The sequence below is a fragment of the Neodiprion lecontei genome, chromosome 2 (assembly GCF_021901455.1).
Source record: "Neodiprion lecontei isolate iyNeoLeco1 chromosome 2, iyNeoLeco1.1, whole genome shotgun sequence".
NCBI lineage: Eukaryota > Metazoa > Arthropoda > Insecta > Hymenoptera > Diprionidae > Neodiprion > Neodiprion lecontei.
The window spans coordinates 32,844,614-32,868,161 of NC_060261.1; the positions used below are offsets into that span (position 1 = coordinate 32,844,614).

General features: G+C 38.1%; 2 protein-coding genes and 1 long non-coding RNA gene across 6 annotated transcripts; 2 read left to right on the forward strand and 1 right to left on the reverse strand.

Annotated features, from left to right (window-relative positions):
* Positions 1–1,999: 1,999 nt before the first annotated feature.
* Positions 2,000–10,594, forward strand: LOC107224263. The gene is made up of 4 exons (XM_015664255.2): positions 2,000–2,147; positions 2,363–2,501; positions 9,115–9,294; positions 9,599–10,594. Exons 2-4 carry the CDS (start codon positions 2,363–2,365, stop codon positions 9,979–9,981), a joined length of 702 nt encoding a protein of 233 aa, XP_015519741.1. The 5' UTR covers positions 2,000–2,147; the 3' UTR covers positions 9,982–10,594.
* On the reverse strand, positions 10,311–21,178 carry LOC124292799. The gene is made up of 2 exons (XR_006902721.1): positions 20,901–21,178; positions 10,311–17,650 (listed from the first exon to the last, which is right to left on the reverse strand). It is a non-coding gene; the product is annotated as an uncharacterized LOC124292799 (long non-coding RNA).
* LOC107224252 (ribonuclease P protein subunit p30) lies at positions 21,174–22,852 on the forward strand. Of its 4 annotated transcripts, none has more exons than XM_015664238.2 (7): positions 21,174–21,431; positions 21,548–21,765; positions 21,899–21,967; positions 22,061–22,261; positions 22,335–22,402; positions 22,540–22,619; positions 22,688–22,852. In XM_015664238.2, exons 1-7 carry the CDS (start codon positions 21,338–21,340, stop codon positions 22,834–22,836), a joined length of 879 nt encoding a protein of 292 aa, XP_015519724.1. In that variant the 5' UTR covers positions 21,174–21,337; the 3' UTR covers positions 22,837–22,852. The 4 variants fall into 4 exon arrangements, with proteins under 4 accessions (XP_015519724.1, XP_046586718.1, XP_046586720.1 ...); XM_046730762.1 differs by having other exon boundaries at positions 21,563–21,765; XM_046730764.1 differs by having other exon boundaries at positions 21,177–21,435; positions 21,563–21,765.
* The last annotated feature ends 696 nt before the right edge of the window (positions 22,853–23,548 follow it).

The following is a 23,548-nucleotide window of genomic DNA, read 5'->3' on the forward strand; positions in this document are numbered from 1 at the left end:
TAGATTTAACTCGAAGCAAGTGCTGTCGATACATTCACCACGCGATATGTAAACTCTACATTATGTTTCTTTCCGTGGCGTTTTCTCGATAAGATCAAGGTTGAACGAAAAATTCTGCATATCTGATGCATTCTGCACGCTCGTACTATTCAATTACCTCTACAGTACAGTTTCCCATACAATACGCTTCAAGAATTGGAAAATTTTCAGTGACACACAGTATCTAGCTTACACCCTAAGATCAGATCTGCAGATCAGTGATCCTTACAGCGAATTACACAGATACGTACGTCCAACATTCTTAAAGATGATCACGTATTTCTATAATTCACCTCAGATGTCGGACCGCGGGTAACGTGTCAGAATAAATATAAGTTGTAGCACCTAAACAATTAGCGGGATGGACTTTTTAAGTGCCGTCCGCCACCGTCCCGCCGAATAAAATCGTTACAAGTTGACGTAATTTTTACCTCTGGAGGACAGAGGTGTTCCTATTAGGCTGCGTGCGTGCTGGCGAGTCGGATCACCGTCGGTGTCGTATACCTGTAGACTTTGAAGCGAGAGGTGTAGTTGAAAACGAAAGTTCCTTGACCATCTTATTCACAGACGGACACAGGCACGTAGACGTTCCTGCAGAAACGCAACATAAACGCGAATCGGACACATCGCGTAAGAAACATGCGCGTAATATCAAGTCTCTCGTCGCTTATGTTACAGGTTCAGCCAGTATAAATGCCTTCCCCGGGAAATCTGGGCCAAATACACGCCGTTGACACACTCGGAGTTGGACGCACCTCTCGAGATAAATCACAACATCAACAAATTGCAGCTACCTTGTATTATAACATACATATGTATACCTATACATACCCATATAACGAGTTTCTCTTTATTCGTTATCGACCGTTTAATACCCACGCTCTAACTATTATGTGTTCTCCGACCTTTTTCAACGTTACTATTAGGTGTTTTGGCGAACGGGATGCAGATGATGAAAAAGCCCGCCCTCGAATGGCTGAAACAGGACCGATGTCGCGGGTCCTAAATAGCTCTTGATTTTACAAGTACTGGAATATTCGATAGAACTCAAATTTCGATAATACCTTGCGTTGACCACAGCGCGTGAACTGCATTTAGCAGCGGATGCGAAACACCAAACTTGAGCCTCGCGTCGATAAGACACAAAATTGATAACGAAGAGCCCGAAATTTTTCCTCGTTCGTCCAGATACTTGGCTCGAGCTGGCCCTTGTTATTCAAAGATCTTGAACGCACGGGAAGAGAATAAATCAATTCGCTTCCCAGTGTGAGTAGATACAGAATTCGACTACATTAAAAATCTTCGATCTCCAAACTACGAGATCTGTATTTACCTCGGCACAGGGCCGTGCGATCGTAAAAATAGTCGCATCATTACCGCCGCTTTCCTTCGGCTCGAGTCCATTTGATGCGCGCCTGTACGGCAGAGGAAATATCTATTAACGACAAGAAGAAGGTTTAATTTGGATTAACGGCTCGCGTCCGAGGGAAAGCGCCTTGCGCGTTGTTACCAACCGGTAATCACGACAGAGCTGAGCCCGTTTTTTTAAAGGAATGTTCGTTCCTATCGCCTCGTCTCTCTCGCTGCGAGGATTGAAGATAGAGTCTGGAATTGGGGCATCGCTCGGGTTATTTTCCTTCGAGACCGGGGCATCTCCGTTCCTACGATTAGAACCCAGCGACGTCAGGCTCGTTACGGAATAATCGGAATTCTCTTCGGAATGGAAACGCTGCGATAAGGTGTAACGATAAACCGATGATCGAGATTCCGCGGCCGCGAATCAGAGTCCGGGTGTAGATACGGCGATCGGAGCCTCGTCTTAAGGTCGCCGCAAGTCGCATCCCGTCGCATTGCATTCGAGGGGGAGAAAAGGCCGCACGATGTTCGTCGACGGAAGGTGGGACGCAATCCTCGGGTTCTCGAGTTCGGAACTATCCCGCTGTCCGCGGTGGGAGATGAGCGGTGATTGGAGAGGGTAACTTTTTCTATATAACCCGTTGCTCGGCCGGCAGTCTCTTCATAATCTAACAGTTATATATACAGTACGATACACATTGACGGTGCAGTTCTCGTTGAGGAATCAGTTGCTTACCCATCCCTTGAACAAGGTAACCTCAAGTATTTTGACTCGATAACTTTCACCAGCCGCTTTCGTTACCCGGCGTTAAACTCCCCGTTTTACGTACGTCGTAGAACGATCGCTTGCACGGTCGTAGTTGAAGTATAATTATTAGCATTTTTCAACCAACGCTCGGTTCGACTTGGAACAACAATCGCAGCGTCGACTGATCCTTCGACCACATTTTTCACCTTTTTATTTCAGATGATCCTGGCACCCGTCGGCCTAGTGGTGATCCTTGCGGCCCTGGTTGCCGCAGATCCCGCGATCAGCGAGGCTCGACCTCACAGCAATCGTCCCGGCAGATTTCTGTCTCTACCCGTTGCACAAAAATGCGCGAATCGTAAGTAAATCATTATTAGCCAATGTATACGAGAATTAAAGGGTAAATGTGCGAGCGATCGTGCCGAAGAGCTTGTCGTTGTGCGATCATAAATCAATTTCAAAGGTACCTTGCCGGTCGATTATAATTTTAACGGCAATAAATGTTACGGTCGTAAGCATTTTGTGGTGGAGAGATAAATTTTACTTACGATTGAAGATGTTCGAAAATCGTTGACACGAGTGATCAGCACCGCTCGACGATCAGACGTACAATCCGCGCGATGTTTGAATTTTCGTCAAATGGCAAGGCTTTCAAAAATGGAATTCGTGAAAGTGCAGCCGCGTCGTTAGTCGAATAACACACACATCTGGCGTATTCTACAATTAAGTGCGAACAGCGTCAAGTGTTCTTTGCATATACCATATCTTCACACACGCGTTTAATGTAAACGTGTGTGTAAACACAAATTCATGATACATACGCGAGATGTATGTCTACAGATATTGTCAAAAGAAAGTTTCAAGTATCTCATACACGATGCCCTGACACTAATAAAATAATTCAATACGTAATTCGCTTTTTCATTTTTTATCGTTTGTGTTTGATTAGGTTGAATCGAAAAAAGCACAAAATTTCTCTATCCCACGTACATGTTTTAACAACGTATAAAACGGCGGACTGCACGATTTCTTCAGATGTAATTTTTTTTTTCTCTCGCTTACTATAAGTAATAACCCTTTTTCAAAACGCCAACGGCAACGAACTTCTGCTGTTGTTGTTATTATTATTACTATTATTATATTATAATTTTTATTGTGATTGTAATGCCTTCGCGAAACGGGCGTTAAGCACGTGTCGTAATAACGTATCGCAAAAATATGTAGCGTCTATAAAAAATGTTATTGTAGCTGATTGAAGTACTACATTACATTACATCGCGAATAAATTCTTTCACTTTCTAAAATGTCACCCCTGACGGCTCGCTAGATACTCGGCGCGAAAAAAAAAGATTAATATTACTTGGAATTATTATTGCTGAACATTGTGACAATGAAATTAATCTTTCATACCTGCTTACAACGGGCTTGTGTATAGGACAAGGGAAATTTGGAACACGGCGGGAGGAAAGTTCGAATCGTATGTTTGGAAATACGTATTTAGCAAGAAATATAAATGAGCTGATGGTCCAATTTGTATAATTCTTCGATACATAAATTTCGTGTCCGGAATTTCATAAGCAGGATTTAGATAGGTGGACTCCGTCTCTATTAAACTAAATTTCTAATTCCAAGCGATATTTAAAATGTAAAAATGTCACTAATCAAGGTATAATATAATCACGTGCCCCAGATTTGCAGGGAGTCGTTCCATTCCCAACATCAATAATACATCTCCCCAATTCCGCACGTACTTATTCACATATTGCCAGCTTTTATCCCTCGCGGTAGATCACGAGGCTCTTTCGACATCGATATGCCACAGCAGCAGCAGCAGCAGCAGCATCAGCAACAGCGCAACGAATCTTGGCGTAAAAAATCGAGCCGCAATCGTTGAACCGTGCAGTTTGCTATTTGCACCGAAACAAAACGCGCATATAATAAATTCATCCGCGAAATGCCTATCGGTATAGTCGTGTCGTGAGAAGAAGTGCATTCGAGAGAAGCTGCATTTCATAACAATATCGCAACACGTTCTTGCGCAATATGCAACGATCGTGCGGCAAAGCGCACGATATCACGCTGCACTTGAGTGCAAACTAAATACACGATGCGGCCTCAACGACGAATCGTTCGTCCGACTCTCGATTCTAACTCATACGGGTTCGGTAGTAAGGAGAACTAGCACATTACCGATTCATCTCGCTGAGCCGAAGCGCATCTGCGAATCGCGGGTGTTGCAATTCATCGCAAAACCCGATGAACGAGGTCGCGTCCCGCGGCAACTCGAGTCCTAGGGCAAAATCAATCCGCACGAGTCCTCCTTTTTCCTCTCATTCTTATCTCGTTGCACAGATTATATTCTCCAACTGTCACTAACGAGGCGATCGGCGTTAGACGAAAGGACGAAGATCCAGGTGATACATGTAAGCCCAATTTCCTGTACAAGCTGACGGATCGCGGAGTCTTGCAGCGAGCTGCTTTTCTTACTTTTTGCTCCGTATCACGTTTGGGTGTACTTTCTATCCGCGTTCAGATGCAATCCCCCATCGAGCCTCGGCGTTAGAGCTGCAAAAATAATTGCCCCGGGGGGAATACCTTACGAGACCTGATTGAATAATAATACAACATATACCCGTGTATAAAACCGCAATTTCAGTTTTGGATATCCAGTTTGCAAATTTCACGTACATACACAGGCGCCGGTAATTCGTATCAAACACATATGTAACCGGACGCAGAGAAATAAATCGTCGGCCGGTAACTCGTTACAAGCATCGTAATGCAAATCGCTATTCGGAGTATGTAATCTGCACCGTTCGATCTGACTAATTAAAATCCTCACGCTATTACGAAAGTTACGTACAATAATTTTATAATTTTTCGCCCTCCTCTCCCGCGTTTTAGATGCATGTGTATGTAACGGCTGGAGTCGGTTGCTCAATTTTATATTTTTACATTGTAATTGGTATTGTACAAGTATATAATGACCGTGTAGCACAAGCGAAGAAAGACGAAGGATCAAAGGGTCAAGACGTAACCGCTAGCTTCGGAGCGAGCGGGGACGCCGTTCTCTAAGATCGGTATTTACCACTGCACATTTTAGTCCGTCAAACATTATATACTCTCTGTTTTTCAAACGAGCCCCGATGATTTACCGCTGATTTACCATATCCTCGACATCTTTTCATCTAAAACTACGCAACGTCTTAATCGCGCAGGTACGCGAGTGCAAACATTTGCAATTCAAGCGATTAGCGATGTACCTCTGCAGGAATATTTGCAGGACCGGTTGACCGTAAAAATGTCAAAGTCAAAATAATCCTCAACCGTAGCACGCCGTTTCCTTCCACATTTCATTATTTACAACGATCTTTGAAGCAAGAGTATATCAATATATATATATATATATACACACACACATAGGTATGTATAACACATAAAATACCCTTTAGACATCAGCTGACTTTGACAGCCGTGAGTTCGGTCAGCTATACCTGTATAAATGACTTTATACAGACAAGTATTGAGAATTTTGAGAGAGCGCGTTGCATTATATTGTGTATTAAACTACGTACACATATATCGCGTCCTCAGCGTGAAAGTCTTGAGGTGGGTCACTTGTACGCGGAATGTATAAGAGACTACGGAATGTAAAGAACTATCGTACATACTGTAATACGCAACCTGCGAGACGCGAGTGCAGGTACATAAATACGATATCAGGCCGGGGCGCGGCGCCGAACGTCGCGTCGCGTCGCGTCCAGCGTCGAGAATTTCGATGGTCGCAAAGGTTTCTCTGTATAATGCCCGATGGTTCGTGAAGGGGATACAGAACTACATACGCCTTTACCTATATCGATTTGCCTTCGATTGCTACCGAAATAACAGCTGCTTACATAATGCCGTCAACAAATTACACACAGACTCGATATGCGGTATACGTAGGTGTAGGTATACCAGATATGCGTAGTCTATCAATTCTTTCGGTGTCGTCGTGACACAGATTTTAGGTCCGACGTCGTCGACTTATTTCGAAAGCTTGAAATTTCATATTTGCGCGGAAACAAAAAGAAGATTTTGCAAACGTGTAGGTTTATTTTTATACTTGTCAATTGTTACTCGTCTGTTAAACCTGAAAAAATTTCTTTCCACCCACTTGAAATTTTTTTCGCGATATCATCTTACAAGCAAATCGTGTCTTCGGGATTACCGTCGAATTTATAACCTTTCATAACGGAATAAATTTACTGAATTATAGGGAGTTGTATTGCATAAATTCGAAGAATATTTGAATAGGAACAAATCGAGTGAATAATGCGAAATATACGATGAAGGATACTTGAATTGAATTTCAAATTATATCATTAGCACCGTTACACATGCATGGCTGAACAACGAACATCTACCTACATACGTCCTACCTACCCGTAATATGAAAACTGAAAAATGAATTGAATTCTCATCCTTTCGCAATGTCCAAGCTAAAAGCATTCGAGTTGGACGTAAGGAATCGTTTTAAATATCTTTTCCCGACGATGGACGGCTGATGGCAAATTTTCGAGGACATTTAATTAATGAACACGAGAACGCCGATAGGAGAAACGTATTCGCATGAATTACACGCGGTGATTGCACACACTCGTCGGTGTACGTTCGTACACCTGCGCAGTATCTGATTATACTTGCTCATTATACCTACTTCTTTGATCTCATGCAACACAAAGGCGGCTGCAGAAACCTTGTCATTATTCTCAGGTTGTTTCGAATAGCTGATCTCTCTCATAGTTAGCCTAGTTTTCCCAAGAAGCATTCACGTATACGTTATTATACACGCATTATGCGAAGTCACGGGCATTGTTTCAAACCACACGAACATTAGAATAATCGTTGTCACCGCGATTTAAAATCCCCGACGCACAGATGAAGATTGTGTCTTTTTGCGCGTGTTTCATAAAATCATTGTTTCATACTCCGTCTGATTTTTCAAAGTGAATTCAATATCGTGTAGAGAATTGAAGAATCGAGCAAGAGAAACAAAAATACAAAGAAATAACACGTTTGAATGTCGAAAGAAATGACTAAAATTAAAACCATTTCTATTAGCTGTCGGTTAGAAAGTTTTCCAGAAACCTGAACTCAAGATAATTGTGATAGTTGGGGAAAAGATTTCTCTGTCTCGAAATAATGGGGCTGGATGGTTGTAATAACGGCGGTTCCAATGCGCGGAATATTAATGCGTATACACGTCTGTTATACCTTGTACCGCAATCCTAGATTAGTGATTACGACCCGGGTCACGGACAAACCCTGCGGTCGCACAATTTTCAGTCTTCTCTTGTCTCCTCTTATTTCTGGCTGCACGACTCTCCGTACGAGGCGAGGCGTTGAATCTTTTTCAAATGCTTTTCTGTGTCACTCGCTCAAGGGAATATTAAGAATAGCTAAATACTCATGGAAATATGACTGATATTTGTTACGTTACCGACTCAGACTAATATCATGCACAATTTGTTCTCGAAGACGTTTCAAGAAATTTAAAAAAATAAATTCGACCACACGCGCAGGAGAATTAAAACAAGCTGTGAGTGCCACCATTTTTTTCTTTCTTTTTTTTTCCTCCAAAAAGGTTTTTCTTCTGTAGAAAGTATGGATATGCTATAAATAGCGATATAGTAATCGAACGGAAAAAAGTAAAACAAAAAATTACGCTTACAGAAATTTTTAATTCTCCTCTTAAATTTTTATCATAATTCTCACACATACAACACAGTTGTACGTGTATCCAGTACACATCTCTCTTTCCGTATAATAAACGTTGCCTGATACTAGCCCATGCGATACGTGTATAGATGTTCTTTGAAAGGTTATTGACCTTGACGCGGCAGTAAAAGAAAACTCGTTAATACTTGACTGGTAGTACTTGACCTCCTTATGATATCTATTAGGACATTCACAGCTGTATGGATGGGGACATTTTTTTACGAATCATTTCTCTCCGGTGTGTATAATGGGACTTTTGTCTACTGCAATACGCATGTGGTTCATACATTTTATGCAAGGTATCGCGGCGGCTGGTTCGCGTAATACGAATAACTAATTTCACCGCTCTACAGGGTAACTCGTATTGGTTGTGTAGATCGTATGCACACTTCTTATTGTATATATATATATATAAAAATTGGAATGGAAAAGAGAAATGGGACAATAGAAAATGGTGTACAGGTATTGCTCAACCCACTGTATTTATTCGTAAACATTACAGGTACACAAATTCCTGTCTTCGTAAGTCCGTCGAACGTCTCGCATTCCGATCTCTGATTCTAATCTCCTGGATCTTTCTCGGGCTTACAGCGAAGCCAAGCAAGACTTGTAGGATATGGATATACAATGGATCACTGCTAGTTAACAGTGCGAATGACATTTTCATTGCTGAATAGAATCCGCGGACTATCGCAAATTCTACTCGAACCTTGGCTATTTGTATCAATCCAGTCGTACCGTATTTTAATGTAATTATTACCTGTCCTGTCGACGTTATGTACAACTATTCCGAAAAAACCCAATTTATATAACGTGAAGTAACCCACGCTTGTTTGTTCGATTGAAAGAACAGTCTGTTTTAGAAATTCTTCTAATATCTCTGCACGAAATGGAGCCTCGAATTTCTAAATTTGTCAAATTTTAAGCAAGTTTTTAATCATTTGTACGTACAGTTTGTACGATGGCTGTATCAACTAGTATTACTGTAAATACAGTCCTTCTCCAGACTTTTCCAGGAATACACGTATTCGAATTATATCGCTTTTCCGATCAATTATTCTTTGCTGTGAGATTTCCCTTAGGCGCAATCTCAGACCGACTTTTATTAGAATATAACTCAGGTGAATTCCGAGAGATAATGACCGCACTAGTCACTCGATTCCAGTGGTTATCTATGCGCTAATTGAGGTCATTAAAATTCATTCTTATAGGACCAAAGGAATTCCAATACAGAGGGCATAATTACTTCTTCAGTGGACACGTGCCAGCCCATTCGAATCAGAAAGTCGATTGGTTAGACGCTAGGAACATCTGCCGAGAATACTGCATGGATTTGGTGTCTATGGAAACTCAGGAAGAGAACAATCTTGTCTTCCGACTTATACAGCAGAGTAAGTTTCGAGGGCGTCACTCCAAAGCTTTCTCCTTCCGTCGAATTCAAGTGAAACTTCAAATGAAAACGTCTTCAACTCTCCCGGCCACTTGGTTCCTTATAACGATTTCCCTTCCTCCTCTTGTCTGCACGATGTCGCGACTTGTTGACTTTCGCAGTAAAAATAAACGCAAAAAAAAAAAACTTAAAAGGAAACTAACAGATCAAAAAGCGGACACGGCGCGAAGCCGAAGTATGAAATGTTTCGTATTTCCATGAAATTTGATGTCGGAAGTTTAATGATTTTTAACGTTTTTCAACAGACAACGTGCCGTACATCTGGACTTCGGGTCGTCTCTGCGACTTCAAGGGATGCGAAAACCGTCGTGACCTCGAGCCGAAAGCTCTGAACGGATGGTTCTGGTCGGCTAATCGCGAAAAGATATCGCCCACGAACCAAACGCCAATTGGTTGGGGCTACAATCCTTGGTCACAGACCGGTCACAAGAAAGTCCGTCAGCCCGACAACGCCGAGTTTGACATAAACGGTACCAACGAGTCTTGCCTCTCGGTTCTCAACAACGTTTACAACGACGGAATAGCGTGGCACGACGTTGCCTGCTACCACGAGAAACCCTTCATCTGCGAAGATTCAGAAGAACTTTTGAACTACGTCGGCAGCAACAACCGTGGAATCCGTTTGTAATTTTAAGATGAATTGTATTGTCGCAAAATTTGATACAACGGTAACGAATCAGTGACTCTTGTTGTCGTTACGGCCACGAATATTGTTCACGTGAATATGCGCTAAATTTATTCTTACTTTCGTCACCGTGTGGTGAATTTCACGTCAATCTACTATTCGGTCACGTGTTTGACATTCTACGGAAGGAAGAGGTGATTCACTGATCGGAATACCATAGTTGTACACTATCACTTTTCACGTTCACATAATAATATTAACACGTGACTATAAGCGAATCGTCATGACAATATATAATTCATTCTATTTTATTTTCATTTTTTTCATACGACCAGTGTAAACGATACACGATTGGCGATTAATTCACCTGCAGCTGCTAATTGCAGTTTACCTTGTTACCTGTGTAGCCAGTTTTAATTAAATGTCCTCATCGTGTGACTAAATTCGATGACACGTAAGTTATACATACCTATACGTAACTGCATAATTTCTTCATGACTATTTGATCATAATATTATTCTATATATTTATTACGACGAATTTTTGTCTGCGCGTGCGTCTCTTACTTTATAATTTCTACATCAAATAGACTACAATAGACGTATCCATAATCGTTGCCAGTGCTTTTGAGTTTCCATTCTTTACCTAGTTCGAGCCCATATTCCCATTGAATCTAACGCTTCTTCATTTTCTCCAAAATCTAGATACGTAACGTAGGTACGTATGCGTTAAAAGTTTACAGATATTCAGAAAAAATCAAAATTCACGTAAAAGATGATCACGTATCTACATATATATATATATATATATATATATATATATATATATATATATTTCCTTCTTTCTTTTCAAACGTAAACGCAGAAAATATATTTTACTCAATCTGAGTATCACAGTATCGTCTTACTATTTTATTATTATTATTATGCATTAATCCGGTTATTAAGTAAATATATACTGTGACGCAGAATTTCCTAGGTACGATATTTAAGATAATTTCGAGGGCGGGAATCCCAGTTAGATAATTAGGGAAAAGAAAAGCAGAGAAAAGGCAAGATCAGGTTCTACGACAGTTTTGCAGAACTAACTCAGTTTAGAAAAGATAACGGTACATGGGAGGGGTCGTATCCAATGGATAAAGTACAAGAAAATAGGTAAATCGGTAACAGTATCCAGTATATTAACAAAATGCAGAAGATTAATTACAGTCAAACAATTGGAGAAGTTTAGATGCAGTTGGACAACTCAAGAAATTCAAATACAGCCAGGGAAAAAAGTAAAAGTGAGATATAACAAATTAACGAGACAGGTAGCGTGTGACGAGCGAGAGATAGAGGTGTGTGTTCTCGATGCTATTATTCGGAGCAACAATCAGCAAGGTTTACAATAATCAGTTAAAGATAGGCTAGCATGCAATGCACAATCTAAGATCCTTAGAATAAATGTTGACAATCCAAGCGAAAGCAATATAATATAGCGACAGAATAGTATCATCAAAGCAGAAGATATTAGAAATGATACAGAAAGCAAGAAATACAACTCAGTCAGGTGATAAAGGAATGAAAGCAAACAGTTACAGAAATAAGATGATCAAAGAAATATTCAGAGAATAGATGTCAGAAAAAATAGTAAGAAAGGTGTTGTTTGGTACGGCGCAATACTGCAAAGTCAAAAAACGACGTGTTATATACCACGCAGCCATATAAGATCGCACACGCGGCACATGCTTACGGGAGCAAACTGCAAGGAAAACTGCAAGGAAAACATGTAACACAAGTAACTTCGTGGCTTTACGAAGTAGACAAAAAGAAAAATCTCACTTACGAAACTGTAGTGAAGATGTAAAAACAGGAATGAGATGACAGATAAAACAGAAGAGAACAGAAGAGGAGAGAAAGAACTGAACTGATGGAAGAAAAAAGTACCAATAGCGAAAAATTAGTGTAGAATTACTGAATGGAAGCACGTCTGCAGACTTATAGGTGGACTGAACGTTTAGTGTACTGAATCGAACGATGATCCTGACAATCCCGGTCGATTTTCGGCGTGCTGTTGATAAGTGATTCGCGATGTTCCTTGCATTAGGGTAATTGGGTCAGCAAGTCACGTGAGCCGGGTCAACGGGTAAAGCGGGCGGCAAAGTCGACCTTCGCTCGTTTTTTCCACATTCGTACTAATATATTGAAATATCGATCCATGGAGCGATATGTGTGAGGGGGAGGGGGTTCACCCCTCACGGTATTGCGACTCCGATGCATGTGAAGATCTTGTAGATAAAACGATGATAACTGAAGAGAATGATCCTCGTTGCATATCGCGGATATTCAGACAAAGTCCGCCAGGCTGACGTGGTCCACCAATTGCGACGCGCATCCGAGTGGCGATAGCGACTTTCGATTTCGGTGGTTGGGTTCCTGGCCGAAGTCTAAACAATTTAAGATCTGCGTCCTGCACTACGGATGCAATGGTATGACCCTGTTGACAATTTCGGTAGGCATCCATCGGGAGTCGGGTTGGTATTCTGCCCTTTGTGACTGCCGGTATGAAGTTGTTGACCAGGTCCGTGACCTCTGCGATATGATATACGATTCTTCGAAGAGATGTTCTTGTGGATAGTTCTCATAGTGGGATACAAAATTAGAAAATAGATAAATATTAGCTTAATAAATAAACCTCACTTAAAATTAGCTAGGCGTTTCTTTGGAATATTGGCTACAGTGGAGTACGAAGTGTAAAATACCGCGTCACAATGCACGTAACAATATACACGTATTCTGCAGAGGTTCAATAATACTAATAAGAGAAAATAATACATTGACGAGTACACGATTAAAAAATATTCATTAAAAATATCAACAAACACATTTTTATCCACAGTAGTATCTCCGTTAGTATCAGAGATTTTGTCAATAATATTCACCTTGTCTTTTTCACTTTTGCCTATTATAGTTTATTATTCACACATTCCCAGATTTTCTTGATAACATTTTGAAAAGATTTAACTTTGCCTTCCTCAAAAGTATTCGTAGCTGTAGTTATTATAGCTTTGAATTTATTTCAGAATGTTCTATATTTTTCTTTTAGAACAGTATTATTAGAATGCTTTGAAGATTTTTTGTAAAGTTTCTGCTGAGTTTGTGTGATTTTTTAGGAACACGTTCAAATTCTTTAGTACAGGTTGAAAGCTCAATATTCCTTTTAACATTACGTGCCGTGAATTCTATAGTCGCATTAACGTTATAGATTGTAGAAATAGAACTTCAATTTGTATTTTCACATAATCGTATAAATGTGGCATCGTTACAATGGCATTAATAAAATAATATTTTTTTTTTTTATTAGGACCAATGCTTCGCATCGGCGACTTTTTAAGGACAGATCGTTTGTTCACGAATGCTTTGAATTTTCCTCGATTAGAATTTATTCAAATCGAGAAATGCGATTCGCGACGAGAATCCACTTTTTTTAAAAAAAAGTTGCTTAATTGAGTACCAGCAGCTGTTTAACAATCAATTCTACTTCGGAGAATGTTAACACTGCTCTGTCTCTTGTTGAAAAAAAGATAAGGTCGAAGGTTTATATTATTAGTAATTCAAACAAGTATATATAAATAAATTAGTATTTCTGATTTCTTCAAATGACTCAATTCTAAAATTTCTGTTTTGAATAATTAGCTGTAAAAGTATGAACTGTGAAGAATTGGTGTTTTATTTATTTATTGTTGACGGACGTTTTTATATTGATGTTTCGGATGGTGGTGACCTCAAACGTTAATACGAATGAAGCACAGATTGTACACTACCGTCACTGTCAAATGAAAGATTATCTAGAAAACATTTCCGCATCCTTCGCATCTCTTAGAGAAAAAACAACAAGCGGACCCAATCCCCACAAATTTTCGCTCCTGCCGCTCGCTGTCGAAAAGCATTGCCAAAAAGCTCTAACAAGTGCAGAAAGAAAAAGCTTTCACGACAGACAATATTAGAGATTTGCAACAATCGTTATGTAATTCTCTAAATGCGAGTGAAGTAGCTGCAGATCCAACTGCTCTAGAAGTTTGCCTATAACCGCACCAAAATAAAAACACTTTCCTGGCTTCTTTGGAGGGAGCAGCAAAAACCGAGAGGCGGACACCTAGGTAAATATTGATTTAACGAGTTGCCCATACTTACATTAAATTATCGAAGAAAACGTTACTCCTTAAAATATTAACTAACATGATGAATAAAGTTTTCCAAATGATGTATGTGAGCCTTGAGATTTGAAGATTTCAACTTTGCCAGGATTTCTTTAAACTATCAAAAAGGAATAATACAATGCAGAATACTTGTTAAATATTTTAATTTCAGCTGATGATATGGGTTTAGGCTAACCGTTAATGACGATTCCTCTTATTACATAAATTTTACAGATTGTAGACATAGATAATGATACTGAAGATGATGATGATATGCAGCTACAAGGTAAAATGACCAATTTTAACTAAATAATATTTTTTGAAGCCCACTGGAATCTTTTTATTAATTTCGCTATGATTAAATAATATCTGATTGATCCTGTGCAGAACTTAATGGTAATATTTTAATGGTATGACTACCTTGGCTTGTTTCCTGATGGAAAAATCAGATGGAAAAACACATTACAAAATATGTGCTATCTATGACAGTTTGCCATGGGCAAATATTATCGACCGAACAACCGAGCTTGACCAAGAACAATACGGTAATCACAAGTTATGGTTTGGTAAAAACAGATTACAAAAATGAATTCGCCACCACCCTTGATAAAGTATGCATCATTCCAACAAAATTTGATATTTTTATACGATATTCATTTTATGAGAGTAGGAATGAAAACCCAAAAATACCTGCAAAGCACGCAAGGGTGATTTTTATTCATAGTTGTACGCACTGCCAGTTACTTTTTTACAGTGGATATAGATCAAGTGAAATAAAGTTATACTGAATGATGGCCACATAATTTACAATTTTATAAGTCGAAAATCAAGATCCGACTTGCCAACTTCTCGCAAACTACAGATAGATCTTAACTGCTACATCAGTACAAAATAGGAAATTAGATTTCTATTCTCCACTAAAGTATCTGAAATTTTCCCTATTCAATGATCTACCGTTCTGGGAGCGGTGGATTGCGGACAATGACACTTCTGGACAGGACCCACTGGGGACTGTCATACAAATTGTGCTACTGAGGAAAACAAAACTCGAATCACAGAATACCGATGGCATGCTCCATTGCCAGATAAAATTCTTCGAGAAATTTGCATTGAACTGGACCCTCAAGAGCAGCTAGTCTACGACAAAATGCTTTTTGAACAGTTTTTACATCAGAAAGCTAAGAAAAATCATATGCACGAATTGCATCTCGGAAAGCGTGATGCCCGAACCTTTGTCCGAACGCATAAGTATGAGCAATCGTCCTGGAACTTTGTTTCCACATTTATTACCAGTAATCGCAAATATTGCGTTTAGATCATTCGTGGTCAGTTAAATCTTCAAATCTCAAGGCGCACATAAATCATTTGGAAAACCTTTTTTACCATTTTACTTAATGTTTTAAGGAGTCAAGCTTTTGTTGATAATTCAATATGAAAATTGGCAACTCGTGAAATCAATACTTACCTAGAATTCCACCACGGCATGTTTGCTTCTCTTTCCAAAGACGCGACGCGAGCGTTTGCTGTTGATGCAGCTTCAAGGAAACATTCAGAATCTTCGAATCTTGAGCTACCTTATCTGAATGCCGACGAGAGTTCAAGGATCTTTGAAGCTCTGCAAGGTTATCTTCAGTAAATACCTGTCCAATTACCGCCGTTGCCAGAGCTTTGTGGCGACGCGGTTTGAAGGGATTGAGTGTGCTTGCGCGGGTGGGATTTACAAGACATTTGTATTCATCGGTGAGATTTGGAGATCAATGTTTGAGTTATGGAACACCAGCTGAAATATAAACAAAAAAACCTCCGTTAATAATATATGAATAAAACACCAATTCTTCACAGTTGATACTTTTATTGCTAATTTTTCAAAATAAAAATTTTAGAATCGAGTTATTTGAAGAATTCAGAAACCTGAATTTCTTTAGGTACTTGTTTGAGTTACTTAAAGATACTTTAATAGTGAATGGAGATCTAGCTTCCTATTTTGTCTAGCTGTAGAAGCTAGAACCCATCTGTTATGTGCGTGAAGCTGGCAAGCTGATCTTGATTTTCGACTTTGATGATTGCCAATTTTGTGGCCATCATTTAGTATAATTCTATTCCACTTGAGCTATATTCGATGCAAAAAAATAACGTGTATGACGTATAAATAGGAATACAAATCACAGTAACATGGTCTGCAGGTAATTTTCTGCTTTCACTACTACCCTCAAAAAATAAATATCGTATAAAAATTTCGACCTTATTGAAAAAATTTTGTTGGAATGATGCTTAATTTACTAAGGGTGATGGCAGATTCATTTTTATAATCGCATTTTTATCAAAGCATAACCTGTGATTACCACATTGTTCCTGGTCACATGTACAGTTGATATATTCGTCCATGATAACCTCTCATGGATAGTACATATTTTTTAATGTATTTTTCTATCTGATCTTACAATTGGGACCAAGTAAAGGTAGCCCTACTACTAAACTACCACCATTAGGTTCTGCACAAGAACAAACAGATCAATGAATTATAGCGAAATTAATATCAAGATTTCAGTGGTCTTCGAATATATTAATTAATTAGACATAGTCCTTTTACCTTGTAGCCGCATATCATCAGCTTTAGTATCATCAGCTATTCCTACATTCTGTAAAGTTCATGCAATTAAGGAAATCATAGTTAATGTTTTACCCAGACTCACATCATCAGCTGTAATTAAAATATTTAATAAGTATTCTGCATTGTATTATTCCTTTTTGATAGTTTAAAGAAATTCTGGCAGAATAGTTTATCAATGAAATCAAGAAAGCTAATTTGTAATGAAACAAACGTGAACAGGAATACAATAAACAGGCCCACCAATATTGCGATCATAATAAATTACAGGTAAAAAGAAAAAATTACTCGAATTGCTCTCAACTTCTGTCTCTTAATGAAGAATTACAGGTAGTTCAGACGGAATAACTGAAACTTGTGATAGCCGTCGTTTCGAAGGTGCATATTTGGCAAAGATGTATCATGTCCATTTAACGCTTTTGCACTTTATAGCCTTCTTACTATTTGCCTTAATTGAGTTTGCTATACGTAGTTAAGTAAGAACGTGTCACATTGTTTGTCGATCGAGGTCATTGTAACAACAAATTGAGTCTAGTTCTAACTGTGACTTTCCGTGAATCAGGCGAGGTATCATGTTGTAGGTTGTGCCTAGTGAAGCATCTCCTATTTCTTGACCTTTCAAGTGCCGATTCTAGTTTTGAATTTTTACCTATGCTTGAGAAACCTAACTTTCTGCATAATCTCAAGGGTCTTGTTGGTTCTGGAGCAGCGTTCGCAGGCCTACGAGTAGTTCTTCTTATTAATGTTGTTGCCGCTTTTTCAACACTTGCTTGCAATGAGCCAGAAGGATCAACGAAATCATGCCGGATCAAACTACCTGCGTCCGAGCGTTGCAGAATCTGTCACAAATGCTGCCACTGCTACGCATGTTCTAGGGCGCTTGGAAGCTGAAAGTTTATAATAATTATAAGTATTTAAAAGGTAAATACAGTGTGGTCACTGTTGATCGGTATAAGAAAAAAGGAGTAATCAAGCAGAAGGTGCTCAAGTATTTGCAATTTCATAGATAAAAATGTTCACTCTGAAAACAGGTGGTGATCTGCAATTAACTTGGGGCAAAGTTTTGGAACAAACGCTTGCGGATTTTCTAGCTTCCGAGACATAGAACTGAGGGTAGATAACGGCGATAAGAATGCAAAGCATTTATTACCGGGTTCTATGGTCAGCAGAAAGACAGAGGGGAAAGTACACGGAAAGAAAAATCTAAGATTTCATGGTTTCATGCAAGAGAACTTATTGGATTTCCACACGAAACATTTGTCGTGTGAATCACACAGGTGTCTCGTGTTTAATTCCCTTGGACCTCATGGATTCAATACGCGACAAACCCTCTTGTCCTAAATACGCCAGCGCACATGCAAAGATCCCAAAAATCGATTTGATTCATAGCAATAGCTGCCTTGCGTTAAATCGTGAAGTTATCCAAGGGATATTTCCAAGAGAGCCTCCAGACTTTTTCTGTCAGGCTCCTTGCGACGCCTACAACCAAACTGATGTCTCATTTTAATCAATCCAGTTAAATATCTCGAAAACCAAAAGTGTAAATGAAAAATGTTTCAGATAAATGTTGTAAGGTTCAAAGGGGGAAAGAAGACGAGAGTGTCAGATTTTTCGCAAGTGGATCCGCCAAGGTCAGATGAAGCTCAACTTGGTTTTTTTTAAACGGAACAGAATATTTTTTTCATCGGCATCTGAAAAGCCGTCAAATTCTGCATCAAAAAGTACTTGCATACTTATCACCTAAACTCGATCGTTCCTATCGCACTTTTCTCATGAGTTTTGCATATTGAACAGGATTCACAGAGGCATGCATTTGAAAGGGGCTGCGCTGTAAACGCTACCGCTGTGGCCCCTTTTAACTTTTTTTCTAAATATTTATATTTTTGTTTCTATCTTTAAGAATTAATCTATAAGGATTATCGGTCATTTTATAATAATTTACTTTATACTAATGAATAATGAGTATTCTTGTCTACAACGTTTAACAAATGTTTAGAAAGTCTTGATTGAATTTTTTTATTGAAATTTTTATTTAAATGTGTAAGAGCCGTGATATAAAATATAAGTGATGAGACAACTACTTTTTGCAATAATAAAACAGAACCAAATAATATTAATTATCAGAGTTAATAATGATAAAAATATTTAAAAAATATCTGTTCATAATATTTGAAATAAAAAACTGTATTTGGCTAGCTGTTTTCAACTTTATTTACACACGTAAAACCGCATAACTGATAATTCATTTTAAACTTAGCGGATTGCAAACTCGTATCTCAGAAACTAACTAAACAACGAAATTCGAAATGTTTTCTATAGTATAATTATCATTTACGTATTTACGTACGATAAAACGTTCAAATTCGCACGTGGGTTCTTTTGTCATTACTATTTAGTCTCAAGTTTTTATATTTTTCCTCTATTGTATACTATTTTCGTTCTTTTATTGTCAAGCCCCAGGCCTAATACGTACAGGTCATGCATTTACCTCTGTAGGTATTGCTATGTAAATTTTACTGTGTAATATTTTCCGGGTAATATAAATAAATAAATAAAGTGTATCTCATATATTCTGACAAAGAACCATCGTTCCAAATATCAATTTACCGTTTCTGATAGGTTCTCATAATACTCTATGAGTTGAGTTTGAGTAAACGGCTACCAATATTTATGAGAAATTTTAGTGACAGATACACATAGTTTTCTCAACAAATTCTTATGAGACTTTATGATTTGTTTTTCATCAAGGCTTAACGACGTTACGCAGCCAGTCAAAATTCGGTTGCGTTGCGTGCCTGGATAGTCTATTAGGTTTTTCAGAGTTTGGTAACGTCGCGTAGTGTTATTGTGAAAAAATCGTATACTCTTCGAAATGAGTAAGGTTGGCACCGAAAATAATGACGTTACTGAAGAAAAAAAAACGAACAAGTCTTATGGAAAGAAAAGCTAGTTTCTGAAAAAGTTTATAAAAAAACGAATAGAACAGAAAATCGGAACAAACATTCCAAATATTTATGGCACTCGTAAACATAACATTCAATGTCGTTCAATACATTCGTGAGATTAGATCTAAACAAATATTTTCACCTTTAGGTCCTCGCTTGGCCGGTATCTAGAAACTGATCTCCAAAACCATGTAAGTGATTACAGGTACCATGTGAAAGCTTTGAACGTTACTAAACTACATTGTACCTGTATATGTATAATAATACAAAAGTACAATTTTCTCTAATGATGTTACGACAACTTTGTTTATCACTATATATACTTCCAAGATCTGTCATCCATAGAACCCATTTTTTTTTGTTCATAATCGAAAAGTAACTCTAATCCAGCTATTGTTGTTGCCAGGTGACAACATGTCATGACCTAGACAGCTGGATACAACTTCAGACATGTATACATTTTTTTAAATAATTTTTTCCAATATCATAGAAGTGGTAAATAATTCTGAAATATCTTTGTCCATTATGATTAGACTTGCTTCTACTCCCAAACAAACTTTCAACGACATTCCAATGTCGCTTCATTACAAATTTAACGACTAAATTTAATTGTCGTCGATTCCTACATAATAATACGTGTAAAATGAGCAAAGCAATATTTGCTTATACCCCATAAACAATCCCGTGAATCAATAAAAAATTTTAATCTGGCGATTGAATTGCATAACTATTGAATTTCGAGCGAATGTCGACAAGGATCGCTATCCGCGGCTTGATGTATACTCGGTTGCCTATATGCCAGCGCTTAGCGAGATCTCTTTTAACCGGTCGTATCTCGCGAACGCGACTTCGTAGGTCACATGTTCTTTCGTTTAATTTACTCAGTTCAACCGCCTATATAACCCCTATCAGTTTGGTCACTTGATGCTAGGTCACCGTGTACATAGAGCAGCAAAATTAGGTTGAGGAAGATCTATGATTCGATTAAAATTATTCCAATTATGTTTGCACCGATACGCGATTCCACATGTACGAAAACGTGGTACGGACCGTTCACGAGGCAAAAAAATGCGAGGGAGATTAAAGAATGGCAATGTTATCGCTCAGACATATTTGAAATCGTAACGGTCGTCAGACAATTGGCGGTTGTGATAAAAATGATATTCACACAAAAGTTTGAACTGCGGCTTACCGTTTTTGGCTTTGTGATCTTCATCAGAATTGTTCACAACGGAACGTGGCATTGTTTGACATATTAAAATAACAAACTAATAACGATGCATACACGAAACGACGTTCAACCGTGCACAAATAGAACTCTTATAAGTACTCAACCACCTCCGACCAGTCCCCGCAGTCGAAGATTCGAGCCGCGTAACCGGTGTAACATACCGATTATTATCGATTAGTTTTTCTCAGAGTCACCAGATGGCGTTGCGAAAAAGTCTGTGCCACTGATCTTTAGTTATAATAGAGATCCAGTGGTCTGTGCACGTGTGATCCTCTACTTTGGTTCTCTCGTTAAACGTAGTATACCTTCGTTACTCTATACGTTGTTTGTGGTTCAGCTGTTCAATACTATTGTGTATATTTTATTACCACGTTTGGTGAATGTAATTATTCACTGAAATGGAGACTGCTTTCGGGTTTTGCGACCTATGCATAAATGCAGAAATTGTAAATAAAAATACATTACATAAAGTGCTGGATAAATTATATGAAAGTATGTACGTATGAACAAAAATTCTCATTTCATTTGATGTAAATAGAAAACAAATGAAGATCAATCAGAATCTACAACTATGACATATCGTAATGTTTTTCTTCAATTCTCACCAGTGGGTTATTCAACAGTAGCAATCAACCGAACAATAGAAGAGACAGTTTTCGAATCTGAAAAGAAAAACAAGAAAAAGGCCGGTGACAATGAAGCTCTGGGAGTTACTGTCCCGAGTCCTCCAGACATCGCTGATCTAATTTCAGAATATGCTGGAAAGCTTCGTATTTTAAATCGTCTTACGTTCGTGTTCGGAGATCCCACAAGAACCCATACGCTGGTAAACACGTTATAAAAGTCTGTAAAAAGTTGATCCGATATAATCTCAGCAATTCTAAGGCACTGAGAATAGGTATTTTAAATTTAATTTATTTTTTTGAATTCAAGTATTTAAATTTGTTCAATATTTTCAGAATCAATCATCGAGTCTGAGAAAGTATGACTTATACGCTGTTGTACCTAAAACACAAGCAGCATTTCAGGTACGTTGGTAAGATTTGCACGATGACTACTATATAAGTTTGGTACTGCGGATTAATTTATGATTTTCTTGATACTTCTTTTCTTTTTTCCAGTTTGCTTGCTCCCAACTCAATACAGACATCGTATTATTAAACAGAAATTGTGTTGGGCTAAAGTTGAGCAGGAAGTTATATTTACAAGCTGTAGAGAGAGGAATTAATTTTGAAATTCAGTACTGCGATGTTATTAGTAGTGCGAGCAGAAAGTTTGCTATACATTACTCCCATCTGTTCCACATGTTTGGCAAAAGCAAAGTAATTTTTTCTTTCTATAAATGGATCGGCACCTGCTTGTCAAAATTTTTCTGCATCATGGTTATTCTTTCAGAACATCTTCATCAGTAGCGGAGCTTCAATTGAAACCCAAATTAGGAGTCCTTATGATATAATAAATTTGTATCCTTTGAAGAATTTATCAAGTATATTTGAATTCAACTGGGTATTACAGTAGCCAATTTCTGAAGTTTGGTGGTTTGAAAATTATTGAGTGCTGATTCTACATCTGTTATATTCCTTAGTCATTTTTATGCTAGAGCTTCTATTCTGGGAATGAATGAGACAAAAGCTAAAGCTTCAATCCTCTCACAGAGTCGATATGTCATTTTGAGAGCAGGTGGGTCGATATAATTATGATAGAAATTTTTTAATAACAATAATGACATATTTTTACACTGAGTTTAGAAGGAAGACGCTATGGAAAAGCAGTTTTTCGAATACAAACATGTAGCACCGAAAAAAGAGAGATGGAATCGGAAATGGAAATAGAAGCGGAGGAAACAGACGATGAACATGGTGACACTTGTACCGAAGCAAAAAAAATAAAACTGTGATCAGTCGGGAGAGTAATTTGTGAAAAATAAAATTGATCCATACGATTTGAGTAGACTATATTTTAAAAGATAAAGATTTGTTACATAACTGGTATTTCAATAATATGTACTTATTTTTTGTTATTACTAGCGGGGGAAATAATTTACACACTTATCCATTGGTATTTTACATCTGGTAGCTATATCTAAGATCTGTTATGATTAAATTAAATTTAATCTTAATTTAGCATTAACATATCAACGAAAATTTTCTTAACGCAATTATCCACAGTTTTACATATTGTTGGAAAAATCTTCGTATTTAATGTACTTTATAGGGATAATAATAAAAACAATATTGAACAGATAGCATATTATACATTCCACAGACGAACACAGACTCGAACTGTTTCTAAACAGAATGATGCAAAGAGGAAATGAAAATGAGCAAAAGTAAACTTTTACTGTAAGTTTATAGATTTTTAATTGCTATCGGAAGCAAATTATTTACAGACTATTCTCCTTTTGAACACCTTTCAACTTCAGTCTTTGAAATAGGACACAGCGGACATATTCCCTTTGCTTCCCGTTATTGTAAACGAACAACAACGAGCTTTGTTGCATTTGCAGTTAAAATTGAATCGCGATCCAGGAAGAATGATAAGTTGGTTCAATTTTAAATACAGTTCATAGTTCACTAGATTTGTCCCGACTAGTTACATACATATATCTA